At 48.1% G+C, this 18,403-nt stretch overlaps 1 protein-coding gene across 3 annotated transcripts in view; it reads right to left on the reverse strand.

Annotated features, from left to right (window-relative positions):
- Window positions 1–1,422: 1,422 nt before the first annotated feature.
- The window catches only part of ncor2 (nuclear receptor corepressor 2), a 151,436-nt gene continuing 134,455 nt past the window's right edge, over window positions 1,423–18,403 (reverse strand). The window contains exons 34-48 of one of the 3 annotated variants that reach the window (XM_072708012.1): window positions 15,843–16,194; window positions 14,972–15,190; window positions 14,589–14,840; window positions 14,093–14,188; window positions 13,169–13,408; window positions 12,760–12,949; window positions 12,221–12,672; window positions 8,155–8,303; window positions 7,621–7,796; window positions 7,405–7,536; window positions 6,287–6,414; window positions 6,123–6,191; window positions 5,550–5,747; window positions 5,190–5,366; window positions 1,423–5,067 (exon numbers count right to left, since the gene is read on the reverse strand). In XM_072708012.1, coding sequence (XP_072564113.1) covers window positions 4,835–5,067; window positions 5,190–5,366; window positions 5,550–5,747; window positions 6,123–6,191; window positions 6,287–6,414; window positions 7,405–7,536; window positions 7,621–7,796; window positions 8,155–8,303; window positions 12,221–12,672; window positions 12,760–12,949; window positions 13,169–13,408; window positions 14,093–14,188; window positions 14,589–14,840; window positions 14,972–15,190; window positions 15,843–16,194 — 3,063 coding nt within the window. In that variant the 3' untranslated portion in view covers window positions 1,423–4,834. Of the gene's footprint in view, window positions 5,068–5,189; window positions 5,367–5,549; window positions 5,748–6,122; window positions 6,192–6,286; window positions 6,415–7,404; window positions 7,537–7,620; window positions 7,797–8,154; window positions 8,304–12,220; window positions 12,673–12,759; window positions 12,950–13,168; window positions 13,409–14,092; window positions 14,246–14,588; window positions 14,844–14,971; window positions 15,191–15,842; window positions 16,195–18,403 lie in introns of all 3 variants that reach the window. The other 2 variants (XM_072708011.1, XM_072708010.1) reach the window with 2 other exon arrangements.

The raw sequence follows: 18,403 nt of genomic DNA on the forward strand, positions 1-18,403 counted from the left end.
TTTAAGTGTGGTTCATCGTATTTATTCTTGTTGCATTTTTACATGCTTTTATTTTAAATTGGCTAGTAATGTTCCACTTCAAACACATTGGAAAGAAACATACAGAGCTAGATTATTATTTTTATGATGATGTCTTGGTGTTTGTCTCACTCCATGAAAATCATTGCCTACCCCTTTGAAGAATTTCTTCTGGCACCCCTGAGTTCAAAACTTACTCTACAACAAAGGTGATGTATTTGTAGCAGAGCTTATTGAAGAAAAACACCATCAAAAGGTCAATGATTTCCATGAATAAAGTGTGAATAATTAGCCCAGATTCCTTATCATTCCATTTCCGTTTATAACTCTGACCAGGACAGTCCTTGTTGGTTGTACGTAAGCAGCCCCAAGTAAGAAAAGGGCCCAACTCAATCCCCACATGCCACAAGGAGAAATGAAGGGACAGTGATGCTTCATTCCCCATGTTTTCTTCTCCATTCACCCTTGAGTTTGGAAATAGGATTTTGGAGGAAACTGGGTGAGTATCATCGAACAGACCAGGACTTACCAAGGAGTCCCACTGTTACCAACGGATACAACTTTACATGTGTGAGATCAGCATTCAGGAACATTTCTGCTTGCTCAGTACTGACCTCAGGCAGTGCCGGAAACGACATCACCACTGTACCCCATCTCATACCACTTGCTTGTTGGCCTTAGAGTAATATATAAATATATGAAGCTACAGTAAAACAGGCAGCAGTGAGAAAGGCACAAATCCTGTCCTTGGCCAATAGTGTGTGGCTGGCGGTTTGTTTTTTCAGCTTACAGGAAATGGGCCCAGATATTTCGAATATGCCTTGTTGGATAAAAACAAAAGTGGCCCAGAGAACTATTTGCAGGAATCTACAAAGATTTTTGCAAACAGCCATATCTTTATAGGACTTGAACCAATATACACAACTATGACCCATGGAGATACTTATAAACTCAAACAACCAAATAATTAATAACATACCGATATTTCGTCAAAGTTATTCAATTACAATAAATACACAAGTTAATGTTAAATTCAAGACTTAAATTCAAATATTCAAGTTAACTAATAGTTATCACCTCAGCTTGAGTATTGAGGTGTATCATTACGTATCATTTTAATTCATGTAAATGGTGCTAGAAATTTCCAGCCGTGGACAAGTCCAAGTTCTGGTACTACCCAGAGGTGAAGATAAAGGCAAAAGGATGTAGAACATCTGAGATAAAGAACACCCAAGTATAGCACTGCAGCTGCTGAACTGCACATAATTTAGGGAAACATCTCCCTCTTGTGTTAGAAATGCCCCACTGTAATTCTCTTTCTTTAATACATAAATGATTCCAGATGAGATATTCTAACTGAGAAAATGGCATGGAGAATACGCTAACAGACGAGAATAAGAGAAGTCAATGGCAATAAGCTTTTTATTTGAACATGAAGGCAGTGTTTCCTGTTTTGTACACTGCTATCCACAAGGCCTGTGGGCAGGTTGCATTAGACAGTGAAGACAGTTCTCCAGTGGATACAAACCTTGCAGCAAAGCCACATAAATATTTACATCTCTTCAGTTCTATTTACAGTCCGTGCTATTATACACTAGGTTAGAAAACAGAAGAAAGGAAAAAGTAATTATGCACAATATAGTTGTAGAAAACATACGCTTCCTGACTCCCACTCCATCAGATTCTGGGCAACATATTGGCCGTTCTGTCTCTTTGCCTAGAATTGTTTCCTTAATTACAAAAGAATTAAAGCTAACATCCCCTTCTCTTTATAGATGAAAAGTTGGTCTTGATCACAGAGTCAACAAAAATAGAAGCAAGCAGCAGCCAAAGCAGACACAAAGAAAACGAGAAAATCTTTTTAAGAGACTCAAATAATGATTTTCGTTCTTCATCTTACAAGTAGGGATGTGTCTTACTGCTGACAGGCATCGCAATTTGAACTTAAAGGATGTTTCCCCAATATACTGTAAAAAACAGTCCTTACATTTTTTTTTTATCTGCTTGTCTTGATTAGTCGAATGGATTGGTTAAAGTTTATCAATTTTTGAAGTTAAGGGAAGTAGCACAGGGAGCCCAAGCAGTCAATGTACTTGTCTCAGCACCTGCAGTATGACTTGTGCTCTGGATCTTATCAGGCTAGACCGCCTTTGGTCTTGTCAATAGCGGCAAACAGCTTGCTGTCACTCAGCTGCAGGCAAACGCGTTGTCATCATGCCAGCCACCACGGGCTCTGACCTTGGCGCCTCATACAAAGACAAGTGCATTGGATCATATAAAACAGACGCTAAAACTATTACCCAAAATACTAAAATTAAAGTTTAAAATACAAAATTCACTGGAGATATTGCATAAGAGGTTTACTGCCAAGCTACTGTTTTAAGCATCACCAAGACAACTCGCTGCCCAATGATTAACGTAACGTACACACGATATCGCTTAATGCTAAGGGAAGCAGCAACAGGACGCCATTCATCTCCACTCCTGCATGAGTCCAGTGTCAGCTCTGGTCAGGCCTCCCAGGTGAGAGGACCACAGCTCGCCTGTGCTAACAAAGGTGTCAAGCGGAAGGAAATGCTACGTCTCGTTAGTCTTTGTGTCTATCACTGGATGTTATGCACAAGCTGCTGTGACTGTCTGTCTCTGAGGTTACAGTCAACTATGATAGAACCTCTGGACTATGGTGCTACTTTTTGTGACGATAGACCACAGACCACATGAGACGACAGGGTCACCAGAATGAAGCAGATCACATACTCCTGAGCAGGGAGTGAAGGGCACATCCCTTTGGTGATCAGCTGCCAGCGTCACAATGCGGTTGACTTCAGAATGGGGTGATGACTTTAGAATTGTGTATGTAATATGGCACTTAATGTTAGAGTGTAGACATCTCTACGGAGAAGAAAAGGTCGTAAAAGCATGAGAAGGAAATAAAATTTTGGTCTGTACTTTTACTTTCTGAACCTGAACTACCCCCCTTTGCCCTCACCCTCCAGAGTCAGGTCAGAAGTCACATGACATCTCCATGGTGACATGAGCAACAGACGTAGCCTACAAAAGGAACTAAACCAGGAAAAGTGCAGCCCGTATGCCAGGTAGCACTGCAATCACACAATGACAGTGGATGTCAGCTTCAGTGTTGCTTTTGTTTCATGTTTATTCTTTGCAATGTTAAAACCAGCCTCTGCTTGCTCAACATGGCTTTATTACAGTGAAACTGTGGCTTGAGCTTTGGACCCTGGAGGAGGGTGGAGACGTCGCTAAGGCGCACGCACACACAGACACAGACATACATGCACTCTGCATTTTAACCCCATGTGCCTCTTCAAGAAAGCCACTGTGAACCAGATCATATTTAAGTGCTGAACATCTTCAAAACAGTCTCAATAGTAAAGAAAATACTAAACAAAATTCACTTATTATCCATATTAAAAAAGTTTTAAAAAGGTCTTTGTGTTACATTGCAACTAAAGAAAAGCGATAGTCCCGCTCCCATAAAAAAAAACTCTTTTAATGTCTGACGACACAGAACACAAAGAACACATGTACCCTGTAGAAGCACTGAAATGACCACCCTGATTAATACCCCACACAAACTGCTGCTAATGAACAGGGACCACAACCTGCCAAGGTCACTGTCAAAGGTATTTGAACTCTGCAACTCACTTTCAAACAAACACAGGACTAAACTGGCATGAATCATTGTACATACATACATATACACACACATATTTTTATATATATATATATATATATATATATATATATATATATATATATATATATATATATATATATATATATATTTATATATATATATATATATATAAAAACTGCTCCACCTCATCTCTCACTTTGCGAAGTAGGACAGACACTGTGTGTGTAGGGGGTAACGTAGCCTTGCTAGCTAACAGAGCGCTAGGTACTGTACAAACCGTACCTGCTGCCTATATTTCCCACAATACATCAGTGCACCCCTTCCCCCCCTAAAATGACCTACAACCAAGGCTGACATTAAGCAAGCCCAGAAATAGGCTGGTGAGTATTTGCAAGATTCCCTCTGTCTAGACACAGCCATGTGGTTTTAGCTGTGGACAGGACTGGGTGTTTTGTACACGAGAGGCTGAAGTGATCACAGAAGGCCTGCTGGTTTCAGTGTTTTTAATCCTTAATATTATTTCTGTCTGCACTGGCTAATGGCCTGTGTTCCTGAGTCCAGTGCAGTGAGGGCAGGGTGGTCGTCTGACTCACCCAGAATCACCCTCAGGGTGGACATTAGAGCGCCTCACTCCCCAAGGAAGTGGCCTGTCTGCTGGCTACACAGGCTGGCAGGGAGGGGCCTGTGGGTGTCCATGCCAAAATACATGTCAAACTTTTACTTCTGTTAAAAAAAAAAATTGGCATCAGACTATGGGTCGTACCGTGGTGCATTCCACAGTCACTGGGAAACACTGAATACAAGGCATTCATACACATCTGAGGTGTCCCATCCCCCGATAAGACCAGCGAAGGGGGGCACTAAACTAAAGAGTGCTTGATTCAGGGAGTGTTTCTGTGAATGTGCGCACACACACACACACACACACGCACACACACACACACGCACACACACACACACACACACACACACACACAGAAGCACATGCACAAAAACACGCTCCACCCCAAAGCAAAGTCAGTCAGGTGCCCAGGTGTCTGATGGTTAAGCGCTCTGACCAGAAGTTTCCGGAAGTCCTGGAGTGCGGCGCGTGTGCGTATGTGAGCGTGTGGTGCTGGCGGTGTGGACTGGGGTGAGCGGTGAGATGGTGCTGGCTGGTCACTCGCTGTCGGACAGCGTTTCGTACTGCGAGCACAGCAGCGGCTTGGGCTCCTCATCCCAGGCCCTTCCCTGGGCCCCTTGGCCTTGCTGTCCCTGGTTCTGCCCCAGGTTCTGCCCCTGTGGGCCAGGCTGCATGGAGGATCCGGAGGACGGGGAGGGCACAGAAGACACGACGCCAGCGGGGAAGCGCATGGTCATGGTCAGGGGGTTGTAGGCAAAGGGCGTGGACCCTGGAACAGGAGGACAGAGCACAAGCACATCTGGGTGAGATGCCACCATACTGGGGTCTCCTCCAACCGGCATCCTCCCTCCCCGCTGACTACACCCCTTCTGGACAGTGGCCTGGACGTACCTGCAGAGGATGGCCGGTCTTCCCAGACGCGGCTGGTGAGGGGAGTGCGGCGGTTTGCGTCCCCCTCTGAGTGGACGGACGAGACGGAGGACGGCCTCTCGCTGCCAGGCATCCCCGGCCCGGGGGACTTGGTCTTACGGCCATTGGAACGCCCGCCAGCCTTCCCCTTCCCCATGCCTGAAAGAGGTGAAATAGTCATATGACACGCGGGTTATTTGGCTGCGCTTTCTGCCGAACTCAGACTCACAGAGCCTCAGTGAGCACTGGGCAGCTAACATACATCTTTGGGAGTCTGATGGCAGGATTCCACCTTACTGAGTGTGGACTGCAAGCAGGGTGGCCATGGGGCCTGGGACAGACCTGCTGAAGAATAGGTGTCCTCGGGGCGGGTCTCACTGGGTGGGGCTGAGGCTGACAGGCCGCTGCCAGGGGGCATTGATGCGCGCTCCTCTGCCTGCTCATCATACTTGCCCATCAGGGCTTTCCTGATGATGGCCTCCAGCCCGATGGTGTTACCCGAGGCCTCGGGGGCTGGCTGGCTCCTTGTGGCCACAGGCCCTAAGGGGCAGGGGGAGGGGGAGAGCATGAGCCCTGATGTAGATGGGGGTCCCATCCAGGGCAAACCCCGGCCCTGTGCCGCCAGGATAAACGGGTGGAAGGCAGAGGTGCAATACCCCCCCCCCCCCCCCAACACATCACAACTGTGTTATAACAGAGGGTGGTAACAAACCTGATTTAAAAGAGCTCCACCTCAGCTCTATATACTGCACATTATTATTTTAACGCCCATCATCAAATATATACAAAATAATACCAATTCTTACTATAATAAAACAATCCAAAGACCTGTAAGAATTGCCTGTATTATTAAAAACTCCTTGTTTCATCCAAAGCAAATAAGCATTTAATGGAGGTTAAGGAGGTGAGGCTCACTTGCGTGGGGTATACCTGCAGTCGTCGATGCAGGCATGTTGAAGATCTCAGTCCCAGGCTGAGTTGCATCTGGATGCAGGGGGGGCACAGAGATTAGGACCTTTGTGAAAAATGTAACAGCCAGAGAGAGCACTAGCGACAGGACCGACTACAGCCTGACTCACCGCCGCTGACTATCATCTTCTTGATCATCTCCTGCTTCTTGGACTTGACGATGGCGGAGTTGCTCTCCGTCAGCTTGCTGAAGAAGGCCGGAGGCTGTGAGCTGCCAGCTGGTGAGCGGGAGCCCATCCTGGTCAGAGGAGCAACATCAAGAGGGTGAGAGTGTGCACCGCCTCTGCACTTTGCCCCAGTAAGACCGCTTTCTGCTTGGGATGATCCTTAAATGCTTGGACAGTGAAAGCATCACATTTCTTCCCCGTGAGGTCTGTCACTGTCTTTAGTGTTAGCATTAGTGTTAGCATTAGTGTTAGCATTAATCCTAGCTGCACCTGCAAGAGAGGCCCAGCAGATGGCACTATGCAGAACAAAAAAAAACTTGGCTGTGTGACAGAGCTCAGTTATAATCGCAGGATGACACAGATCACAGTCTCCGGTGGGAAATGGACCTTCACTGGCATATCACATTACACATTGCACACGGACATGCTCTGATTGGCTGTCAGACCTGGGGTGAGTGTAGGAGGAGTGGCTTACGAGCTAATACTGGGTCTTTAATGAGGAAAAACACCAACATCACAGCTAATTCTCAGCCTTTTAGAATTAACCTATTTTTCACACAAGCTTGATGTTTACCTCTGTCATTTACTGAAAGACTTGTATTTAATTATTTTTAGAAAATGACAGTTTTTCACTGATTAACCTTTATAAAGATTTAAAGAAAAGCCTTACATATCACACCGGCACTGAGAATGTATTTAAGCAGAGGGGAGACGTATTCCTAGTGCCCTGCTAGCTGGGCTAGGAGACCCCGTTACATATCACACCGGCACTGAGAATGTATTTATGCAGAGGGGAGACGTACTCCTAGTGCCCTGCTAGCTGGGCTAGGAGACCCCGTTACATATCACACCGGCACTGAGAATGTATTTATGCAGAGGGGAGACGTACCCCTGGTGCCCTGCTAGTTGGGCTAGGAGACCCCGTTACATATCACACCGGCACTGAGAATGTGTTTATGCGGAGGGGAGACGTACCCCTGGTGCCCTGCTAGCTGGGCTAGGAGACACCGTTACATATCACACCGGCACTGAGAATGTGTTTATGCGGAGGGGAGACGTACCCCTGGTGGCCCTGCTCACTGGGGTAGGAGGCCCCAAGTGGGTCGGCATCTGAAAGTCCACTAGGCGGGGACACAGGCTCGATGCCATCTGTGGGAAGGCTGCTTGGGGACATCTTGTTCTGGATGGGAGATCTGGACACACACATCACAGATTCAGCAGCCGTTGCTGGGCACCATTACTACACTGCCATGCTGCCTAATCCTCTCACTCCATACCGGTCTCTGCCACGCTCCCCATGGACTCCCTCAGGGGAATAGTGTGCAACCAGGCCAGGTTCTTGGGGGGTGCTAGGGGGGCGTGTGAGGTCCAGCACTGGCGAGCTGTGGTAGCTGTAGGCTGCTGGCTGGTTAGCCTGCTGGGATTGACGTGTGTAGTCCTTGGTGATCACCTCCTATTTAGCACATGGGGAGCAGAGCAGGCGGGCTTTTCGTGAAGTTAACCAACCAAACAACCAAGCATTCCTAAAAGCAAAGCCTCCCACCCCAGCATGTTAAACATTATTATGGAGTGAGGGCCAGCAGTGGTTTGGTGTTGTGAAGACTGAGTAGAACTTCTGTGATGCTTGACTTGACTGTGGGCAGATGCAGTGGTTATCATATATGAATGGAGCAAAGGCTTACGTGGGGTGACAGGTGTTGTCACAAGTAGGTGGGGCTTACAGTGTCATAGGTGTTATCAAACGTGGGTGGAGCCTATGCAGACGTAGGTGTTATCACATGTGGATTGGGAGTTGTGCAGGCAAGGCTTACACTAATGTGCTGGGCCAGAGTGACCACCCTCTGGCTGCCCTTGACATATGGTGAGGTGGGCTGCTGGCTGGGGAGACCGGGGGATGGGCTCCCTTCGGATGGGGGGTGGTAGAGGCTGTGCTGCTGCTCCAGGGACTTCTGTTGCAGAACTGCGCGGATGGGCGGACATCCAGGGTACGTGCCAACACAGCAGGAGAGGAGCAAATGAAACAAACAGGAAGCAGAACACATACAAAGACACACACACAGGCGTAGGACAAGACAGGTGAGCACAGGCGTACAGAGGAGAAAAATAATGGACAGATGCTCAGTTACATAATTCATGTCAGTTTCCAGGAGACTTCAGAGTGACTGGGCTGCTAACTGAAGTCAGTGTGTGGCACTGTGGGCTGTAGCTCAGCAACAGGGCCGCTGACAGTGCCCCCTGCAGGTGAACCGGAAACACGGCACACAGACAGGAAAGCAGATTAAGAAGCAGACGAGTGCCTAGCAGGAGAGCAGCAGGGATAGTGTGGAAGCTTCGACATAACAACCACTGCCTGCATCCCGATCCTGATAGGTATCTGCTCTGCAAAACACAGTTGCATCGCATCTTGCATACTTGGTGTGTGTGTGTGTGTGTGTGTGTGTGTGTATATATATAAGAGATATAAAACCGAGGTCCTGACTTGCTGATGTCACAAAAGATCCCTAGGCATCTTTTGAAAGAGTAGGGGTGTAACATTTGTTCATATGGAAAAAAAAAAAGATATATTTCATTTAGTATTTAATACGACAAAGTTGAGTACGCTTCACAAGGAAGCAACTGTAAAAATCTTGCCATCGCATTTAAAATGGACAGCATTATGGCTGCAGTGCAGCAGAGTATACGGGGTGCCAAGTAGCTGCTACCCCAAGCTGGCAGCTTCCGGCCTGGAAGAAACTGTTAAATCTCTCTAAAAACTAATCTCAAGTACTCAATTAGCTGCTTATTTTGTTCTGACATTTAATTTTGCCTGAAGTATGCACACACCTTTATGTGTGTGTGTGTAACTGAAGACTGCATCAGTAAAAAGGTAAGATAATCCTCTTGGTAATAGTACCTGGCCTCTGAATGTCCAGTTGTTCATTATAATTTTAAGCTGCAGCAGTAAGGTGGTCACGGAGCTGCAGCAGCAAGGAGGTCACAGAGGCGAAGTGTTAATGAGGACAAAGAGCCGCAGTGGTAAGGTCATTACGAAGGTACAGCAGTAAGGAGGTGATGGAGTTGCCACAATAAGGAGGTCAAAGAGGTACAGTGGTAAGGAGGTCATGGAGCTGGAACAATAACGAGGTCAATGAGCCGGTAAAGTGGTCACAGAGGTACAGTGGTAAGGAGGTCAGGGAGGAGAAGCAGTAACGAGGTCAAAGAGCTGCAGCAATAAGGAGGTCATGGAGGGAGAAAGTAATGAGGTCAAAGAGCTGCAGTGGTAAGGAGGTCAGGGAGGAGAAGCAGTAACAAGGTCAAAGAACTGCAGTGGTAAGAAGGTCATGGAGTTGCAGCAGTAAATTGGTGGGGAGGTGAAACAATAAGGAGGTCGAGGAGCTAGTAAGGAGGTTGCAGAGGTACAGTGGTAAGGAGATCATGGAGCTGCAACAATAATGCATCAATGAGCCGGTAAGGAGGACAGGGAGGAGAAACAGTAATATGGTCAAAGAGCTGCAGCAGTAAGGAGGTCATGGAGCTCCAGCAGTAAGGAAGTCATGGAGGGAAAAAGTAATGAGGTCAAAGAGCTACAGCGATAAGAAGGTCACGGAGGTAAATTATGACTAGGTCAAACAGCTGCAGTGGTAAGGAGGTCAGGGAGCTGCAGCAGAAAGGTGGTCAGGGAGGTGAAATACTAACATGGTCATGGAGGTGCAGTAGTAAGGAGGTCACAGAGGTGAAGTGCTAAGGAGGTTATGGAGCTGCAGCAGTAAGGAGGTCAGGGAGGTGAAACAATAATGAAGTCAAAGAGCTGGTAAGGAGGTCACAGAGTTACAGTGGTAAGGAGGTCAGGGAGGAGAAACAGTAATGAGGTGAAAGAGCTGCAACAATAAGAAGGTCACGGAGGTAAAGCAGTAACTAGGTCAAACAGCTGCAGTGGTAAGGAGGTCAGGGAGCTGCAGCGGTAAGGAGGTCACAGAGGTAAAGCAGTAACTAGGTCAAACAGCTGCAGTGGTAAGGAGGTCAGGGAGCTGCAGCGGTAAGGAGGTCACAGAGGTACAGTGGTAAGGAAGGTATGGTGCTGCTGCAGCAGTAAGAAGGTCAAAGAACCCGTAAGGAGGTCATGGAGATACAGTGGTATGGCTGTCACGAAGCTGCAGCAATAAGGAGGTCAAGAAGCCTGTAAGGAGGTCACAGAGGTACTGCAGTAAGGAGGTCATGGAGCTGCAGCAGTAAGGTCACGGAGGAATAATGTTATGGAGGTCACAGATGTGCAACAATAAGGTGGTCACAGAGCTGCAGTGGTAAAGAGGTCAGGGCAGTGACGTGAAGCAGTAACAGTGTCAAAGAGCTGCACCAGTAAGGAGGTCATGAAGCTGCACCGGCAAGGAGGTCATGGAGTTGCAGTGGTAAGGAGGCCAGGGAAGCTGAGCAGTAACAAGGTCAAAGACCTGCAGCAGTAAGGAGGTCATTGAGGTACAGTGGCGGCGGTTTATTCCCAGGAGACTCCGGCAAGAAGTTCTGGTGGACACCCAGACACCATCATGTTGGCACCACTGGGAAAACAGCCTGCAGATGGCTGACAAGCTAACAGGCAGCAGTGCAGATCCTGAAGAGTTGCCTGGTTTGTGTGGGGCATGCAACATGCGATCTGCCCCCGACTCTCTTCACTCCAGCAGACAAGGGAAGAGTGAAGGCTCCAGAACTAAAGTTTGACCTACTATGTTGGTTCTGTTCTAGTTCCAGGCTTGGCAAAGGTATGCTAGAATGACCCAGCTTTGGTCTTCTAGTCTGCAATATGAATGTACCACAAAGAAAAAACAAACAGCGGCTACCTGTGGCCCGGGGAGGGGGGGGGGGGGGATGGGGGACATTGCCGGTCTATTTGTTTCTGCTCATTGCATAGCCACATTTCTCAAAAGATGGACCCCACTGATGCCAGGTTCTGGGGGCACTTAACTAAACAAGGAAATCATCTCTGTTGGACTAGAAGTTGCCCGCCACCATCAGAGGGACCAAAGCCCCCTCTAGTGGACAGAGTAAACAAATCAACATAAGTAATGGCACAAACAGCACCAATTAAGTGAAGATAGCAAAGGCAGTAAGTAAACTGGGAATTGGGACTGGGAGAGAGACAGGACATGCAAAGAACAGGGCCAGAAGCGGCAGCAACAGCCAGGTCCTGTTGGCTCAAGGTCCCAACACCACCAATCAAGCCTGTCATTCAGTAGCCTGACGCGATGCTCAGATGATGGCTGCTATGGCTATTTTTCTGTGTGGGATCAGTTTAATTTTCATATTCTCAGGCTTCTGAAGGAGATTAAGGAAATATCCTGTGCAGAGGTCAGGAAAGCTCATTATTTACCTGTATCTGTTTCATAGCCGTAATGTCAGGTAAGCTACATTTCACTAACAAGGTGAAATGCAAATTATGCAAAATAAGAGATCCAATTTACATAGGATTTGTAAGAACAAGTTTTACTTCAAAGACAATTCTGCTGTAAATATAATGCAAAACTTGATAATATATACTCTAGCTAACAGAACAGTAGGCAGCTGTCTTTAAAAGGTATGATTTTTATCATTGGATTCCCCTTAAAAAAAAAGTACAGAAAAATTATTTTCCCTTTGGCAAATGAACATTATGCAAAGCAAACACATGCTTCTTATAAAAAGACAAACAAAAGTAGTGTGTGGATGCAGTGCTAACAGTCACTACATGTATAGGGGAGAGCAGGGACGTGCAGCAGACTGCAGAGCGGCGAGGGGGGTGCAGGGACGCATTCCAGAGCATCTTACCATCCAGGAGGCCGTTGGCAGTTGGCACGGCCGCCTCTGGAATCCTCTGATCACAAGAAATCTGACACACAATAATGGTGTTTATGAAGCTGGTGGTCTTACCGAGGGCTCGCAGCTCCTGGTCCTGAACAGACATTGGTTTGCTTGCAGTCTTCTCCCTACTAGGGGGACCGCCGCTGTTGGCCGGATTCTCCGACTGTGGGGGCAGCTGGTGTGGGGGCAGCAGCGGGTGGGGCCGGCCAGGGGGGTGTCCCAGGTGGGCCGAGGCTGGGGAGTAGGGCCCGCTGTACAAGCCCCCCAGGGATGCGCTCACCAGCTTGGCTTCAGATTTGCTTATAGATGAGGAAGAAGTGGAGGAGGATGAGGAGAGAGCGGTGTGCTGGTCCTGGGGGGGCTTGGACAAGCTGCTGCTGCCTCGGCTGTGGCTCTTGGCTGCCTCTGTGCCCCTGGAGTGTTCCTTCACAGCAGTCTGCTCCAGGCCTTGGAGGTAGGCGTCTGGGGGAAGCCCCGTCCTCTGCGGTAGGTGGGTGCTGTACACCGTGTGCCGTGAGGACCTGCAATTGGACACAGACAAATTCCTGAAGGAAGTTTCAGCGACCAGAAAAGCCTGCAGTATCTCCCCATAAGGCAGCAGCGTCCACCTGAGGACCGAGGGGCCAGTGTGGTCGGGTGGCACAGGCAGACTCTGGCCCCCGGTGTTGTGTAGCACGCTGGGCCTCTGCTGCAGGCTGTCTTGGGTACGCGGGGACACCGGTGAATGCTGGTGGCTGTAGGAGCGCGAGGAAGGCCGTGCAGCACCAGTGCTGCCGCTTCCAGAACTGTGCTCTGTGCCTGGCAGGACGAGGAGAGACAGGACGGTGAAGGAACTGGCCTTTATCATTAAAAACATCACTGCCAGGACACTAATCTGTCCCCTGGACTGCCAAATAAAGTCTGGTTTACGATACAGTAATGAGCAAAATCACCAAAACGAGTTCAGAATGTAAGCTGAAAAGAGATAAGCTGGATAGCAGACAGTCGTCATGGTGAGCTGGTAAAGTGACCACTCACCAGGTCGCCAGATGGGGGCGTGCTCCACGATGCCATGGCTCAGGGATCCGGGTTTGTCACGGTCCCTCTCTCGTTCTCGGTCACGCTCTCGTTCCTTCTCACGTTCTTTTTCTCGGTCTCTTTCCCGGTCTCTCTCCCGGTCCCGTTCACGGTCTCTCTCCCAGTCTCTCTCCCGTTCTCGATCCCGTTCCCGATCAGTTGATGCCACCCCCTGGATCTTGCTTATGTGTGAGGGACCACCTGAAAAGACATTGGGGGCCATATTCTTTACTCTATAACCTGAAACATGAGCTGTAACACGGTGACCGGGAGAGAGCAAACTGCTTTTATTCAAATTTGGGGTGTTTCTCAATATGTATACTTGACCATATTTATGTTCCCACATACCCGTTTTACGTCATCTTCCACTGCCGAAGACTAGTTCCAACACTCAATAACAGAATAATGGAAAATGGTAAAAATCCCCGGATGCTGTTCTTGCCCTAATCTCAAATATCAAGGATGCATCGGTTGCGCCTAACCAAATGAGACCAAACCAATGATTCACTGCACCCTAAGACCTTCTTGGGAAGCAAGTTAGCAAGACCGCTCTTGCCAAGAACACAAGTACAATCTTCGCGTTCTTGGTATTGAGAAACACCCTTGGGTTTTAAACCCACTACTACCCAACATGCTTCCACCCCAACAACTATATATTACCCAGTGTTACTGGTGAGACACTAGGTGTTTTTATCATTTACATACTGCAACAAAGTGACACTTAATTGCTTTTATTATTTAAGAACTACTGTAACAAGGCTTTGTGTGTGCATGATCGTGGATGATGAACAATTTACAGCATATGTATATTACGCAGTTACACATTCTGCAGCATTAGCAAGTACACAGGTGAGAAAGTGCAGACGTCGCTCACCCCAGACCTACCTGGAGAGATGGGTGAGGAGGTGTAAGAGCGGCTGGGGAAGACGCTGGAGGTCCCGGGGATGTAGGTGATGCGATCCATGGGGGAGCTGGTCGCCCCTGCAGAAGGAGGCACCAGGACAGGTAAGTGTGGGACCTGAGACAAGTCGATGATACCTGAGAAGGAGGGGGGGGAGAGAGAGAGAGAGAACTCCATTAAACAAATACCATTAAAAGACGTTTAAACACACAGATATAACACTGAGAGGTCAGTGGTGGCATCCACTTAAGCAGGAATTAAGGATAGGGAATGTTAACAGTCATCTGTAAGATTCCCCAGCTGCCTGCAAACGTTGTCAAACTCAAAAAAAGGATACGACTAATAAGAAAAAGGCAAGGCAGTAAGATGAGCAGTGCAGCAAGCAGAGGCGTGAGCGCCACACTGCCCTCCAGTACACCAGACTCAGAGGGCGACAGAGCGGTACGTGTGGTAGAGCGGGCATGCGTGGTCGAGCCTCACCACGGGGGCTTGTGGGGTATGGCAGACCGAGGGGCTGGTCCCGGGGCGAGAGGCCCCGCAGCAGGTCTGAGCGCTGGGCAGCCATGGCGGCCGCCGGCCACTGGTGCATCTGCTGTGAGGTGATATAGTCGTTGAGCAGTGTTTGCCGGTTTTCCAGGGCTGCCGTGTCTGGGTAGCCTCGGATCAGGTATGGGGGGTAGTGGTGCGGGTAACCGGGGCCTGGGGCCAGGGGCCGAGGCAGGTAATATGCTGCTGCTGGAAGGGGGGCAAGGAGGAGACTCTGAGGCAGAGGTGATACCAGGTAAGTATCTAACAGGAGTGAGGTGGGAGAAGAAGGGCTTGTAAACACACACCCCCCTACCCCAGACAGACTGCCCCCATACCTGGATCGATGGGGATTCCTCTTTGCAAGGCAGCGGGATCGAAGGTCAGGGGGATCTGCCCACGGTACATCTCAGCTCCCAGGCCCTGCAGCAGGCGCTCATAGGAAGCTATCGAGGCGTGGTGCTCCGCTACGGCACTTGTCAGGGGAGACTTGTTGGAGCTCATCTCCCGGGGGGTGGGTGTGGCCTTGCGCTCCTGCGATTGTGTTTTATTCAAACCTGAGAAGGAAATGAGTAGATAGAAAAGAACAGTGTCAAAGTGGGGGTGGAGGAATCTAGTACCCGGCTTGTACCAGCCTCACTGTCTGCTAGGGGCTGCACGGACTATTTGACTTTACTGCTCTGTGATGACTCTTTAATCTTAATGTTGAGTAGTCACTGATAATATTATGACACTAACAACATGGACGCCTCAGAGAATACTAGTTACGTGGAAGTGCAGTCAAAACAGATATTTTTCTACCCAATATGACTTCCATACTGCCTACCCTGGGTGACTTCCTTACTGTATACCCAATAAAATACCCTTACTGTCTACCCTGGGTGGCTTCCATCCTGTGAACTCCCTGCGGCTTCCACACCACCTACCCTCTAGGACTTCCATACTGTCTACCCTCTAGGACTTCCATACTGTGAACCCCCTGCAACTTCTATACTGTCTACCCAACATATCTTCCATTCCGCCTACCCTCTGGGACTTCCATGGTGTCTACCCACGGTGACTTCCTTACTGTCCATTGCCTTTGATACTGTCTACCCTGGGTGACTGCCATACTGCCTATCCTGTGTCACACATACGTGTATGCCTAAATTCAGTTTTAAGCTAATCTAAGTTGCCTGAAAATGTAGGCATCTGGGCAGATTCCAATACCTTCTGATGCTCGCTGCCCTGATTCCCGCAAGGATACAGGAGACCCTCGGTGAGGGGGGCCAGGATACGGTGCCCGCAGCGCCCCCTTGTGCTCCTCATAACCCAGCGGACTGTGGTGGGCCCTCCCCCCTGGCTCAGCCCCGCCTCCCAGGGCCAGGGGGGAGGCACGGGACAGTGAGCTGGCAGTGCTGACCACAGCGCTCGGGCGCGTCTTGGGAAGGGGCTCGTCATAGGCTCGGGCACGCTCTGTGTGGGGCGGCATGGCGTGGTGAGAGCGTGGTGAGCTGGCAATGATGGAGCGCACATCATGGCGCTTTGCGGAGCCACTGGCCTCCTGCTTCATTGGTGTACCCTGTGGACAGACAAAGGAGCAAACCAATCAGGCAGAGTGTTCGCAGCGACGGGATGCATGTGCCTGTACTTATGGCACACCTGTTTTCTGTGTATTAGCCTCACATTTACGGTATTGGGCAAAAGTCTAAGGTAGTCAAAGAAAATTGTTTAAATTCTTTTCATATTTTGATCTTTTCAAAGTATGTTTCAACAGCTTTTATAAAGTCATCAGAGATTTCCAGTAACCCTCCATTTAACTCTCTTGACTTTACTACTACACACCATGTTTGGCTAATTATTCCTCATCAAATTATTTAACTGGACTAATTAATTAAATAGGCTAGTAGCGAAATTTAGCAAAAGCATGGAATAGCTGAGGTACCTTTGAAGAGAGGTACTGAATCTAACAAGATTTCAGTAGCTTATTGGAGAACAGAAGAAATTAAGTATTTTTTTTTTTTTTATATATAGTGTTACCACTGTTCATTAGCATATACACCAATAAGGCAAAACATTATGCCCACCCCTATGTGATGTAAATAATGCAGTGAAGGAAATAATGTTGACTAAGAAATGTGCAGGGACAAAGATTGGAGTGACTTTAACAAGGGCCAAATAATTATGGCCAGAGCATCCGTGAATCAGCAAGACATGTAAGGTGCTCACAGGCAGCTGTGGTATCTATGCAGTGTGGACAGAGGGGGGGGGAAATCACAAACTGCGACAGGCTGTTGGGCGACCAGGACCCGTTAATGCGGGAAATGAACGAAGGATATCCCGTGTGGTACAAACCAACAAAGGCTACTGTGGCACAAATATCAGGTATCTCAGATGAAGATCAGGGGAGTAATGTGAGATACACAGAGCATTGAGGTCTCTTGCATACAGGGCAGTATCTCTCAATCCTGTTCCTGGTGCCTCTCCCAGAATGCTTTCATTCCAACACAACCCTAATCAGGCTCATATGGTCCTTAATAGGCTAATAATGAATGTGGCAGGTTGAACGTATTGTGGGTTGGAATGAAAACATTCTAGAGTGGGGGGGGGGGAGCCAGGAACAGGACTGAGACTGCCAATGCTGACCGTTGCCCACCACTGAAAGTGCCTACAATGGGTATGAAGGCATCAGAATTGGACTTTGGCACAATGAAAGAAGGTGGCCTGATCCGATGAATCCCATTTTCTGTTGCATCATGGGTGACTGAGTATGTGTCGAGCATCTGTGCGACGCGTTGGACCTACATGTGTGATTCACGGCCCCTACGCGGGAGAGCTCCATACTATGTGTATTGCAACACATTACTCCCCTGATCATCATCAAATCACCCGCCATTTGTACCACAGTAGCCTTTCTGTTGGTTTGTACCACATGGGATAGTCTTAGTCCATATTCCATACATTACGAGATAATGACCACCGTTCGCTTCACATGGGGGCAGACATGATGATTTGATTCATCAGTGTATGCTAATGGTAAACTGTTTTTTTTTTCTAAGCAAACAAACACTTATTATCCAATTAAATAGTCTTAAACATGTTCTTTGACTGTCCAAGACTTCTGCATCATATTGTATATGTAGCTATATTACAAAACTCACTCACTAGCAAATTTTAAACTTCATATTAATATTACAGAATATTCTAGATCTCACACAGCTACCACCACAGTGCAACACTTCACATTTATATATTTCTGCTGACTCTCATTGTCTGTCAGTGTCCCTTGAGGTTTCATAGTGTGATGTTGTTATCCATGTGATTATGGCCTCACACTGTTCAAAATGGCCATTTAATTAAAATAGGACAGATAAATTCTAAATGCTGATTTATACTTCAGAGTAGAATCAACAATGTAGGTAGCCACACAGCCACGCTCCCTGTGCCGTAGCCTAATGCCTGTAGGGTACGCGGCTATGTGACTACTGATGGCATAGGGTAGGTGGCTATGCAGCTACGTGTTGGGTATGTGGCTACCAACTGTGCAGGGTACTCAGCTACATGGCTACCTACGGCGTAGTGTGCGTGGCTATTTACAGCAGAGGCTACTGTATGTGGCTACCAACGGCATCGGGTATGCTACATGGCTACTGATGGTGTAGGGTACGTGGCTATACAGCTTCGTGTTGGGTATGTGGCTACCGACAGTGCAGGGTACTCAGCTACATGGCTATTTACAGCGAAAGCTATATGGCTACCGATGGCGTAGGCCATGCACGTACGTGGCTACT

The sequence above is a fragment of the Paramormyrops kingsleyae genome, chromosome 2 (genome assembly GCF_048594095.1).
Source record: "Paramormyrops kingsleyae isolate MSU_618 chromosome 2, PKINGS_0.4, whole genome shotgun sequence".
Taxonomy (NCBI): domain Eukaryota; kingdom Metazoa; phylum Chordata; class Actinopteri; order Osteoglossiformes; family Mormyridae; genus Paramormyrops; species Paramormyrops kingsleyae.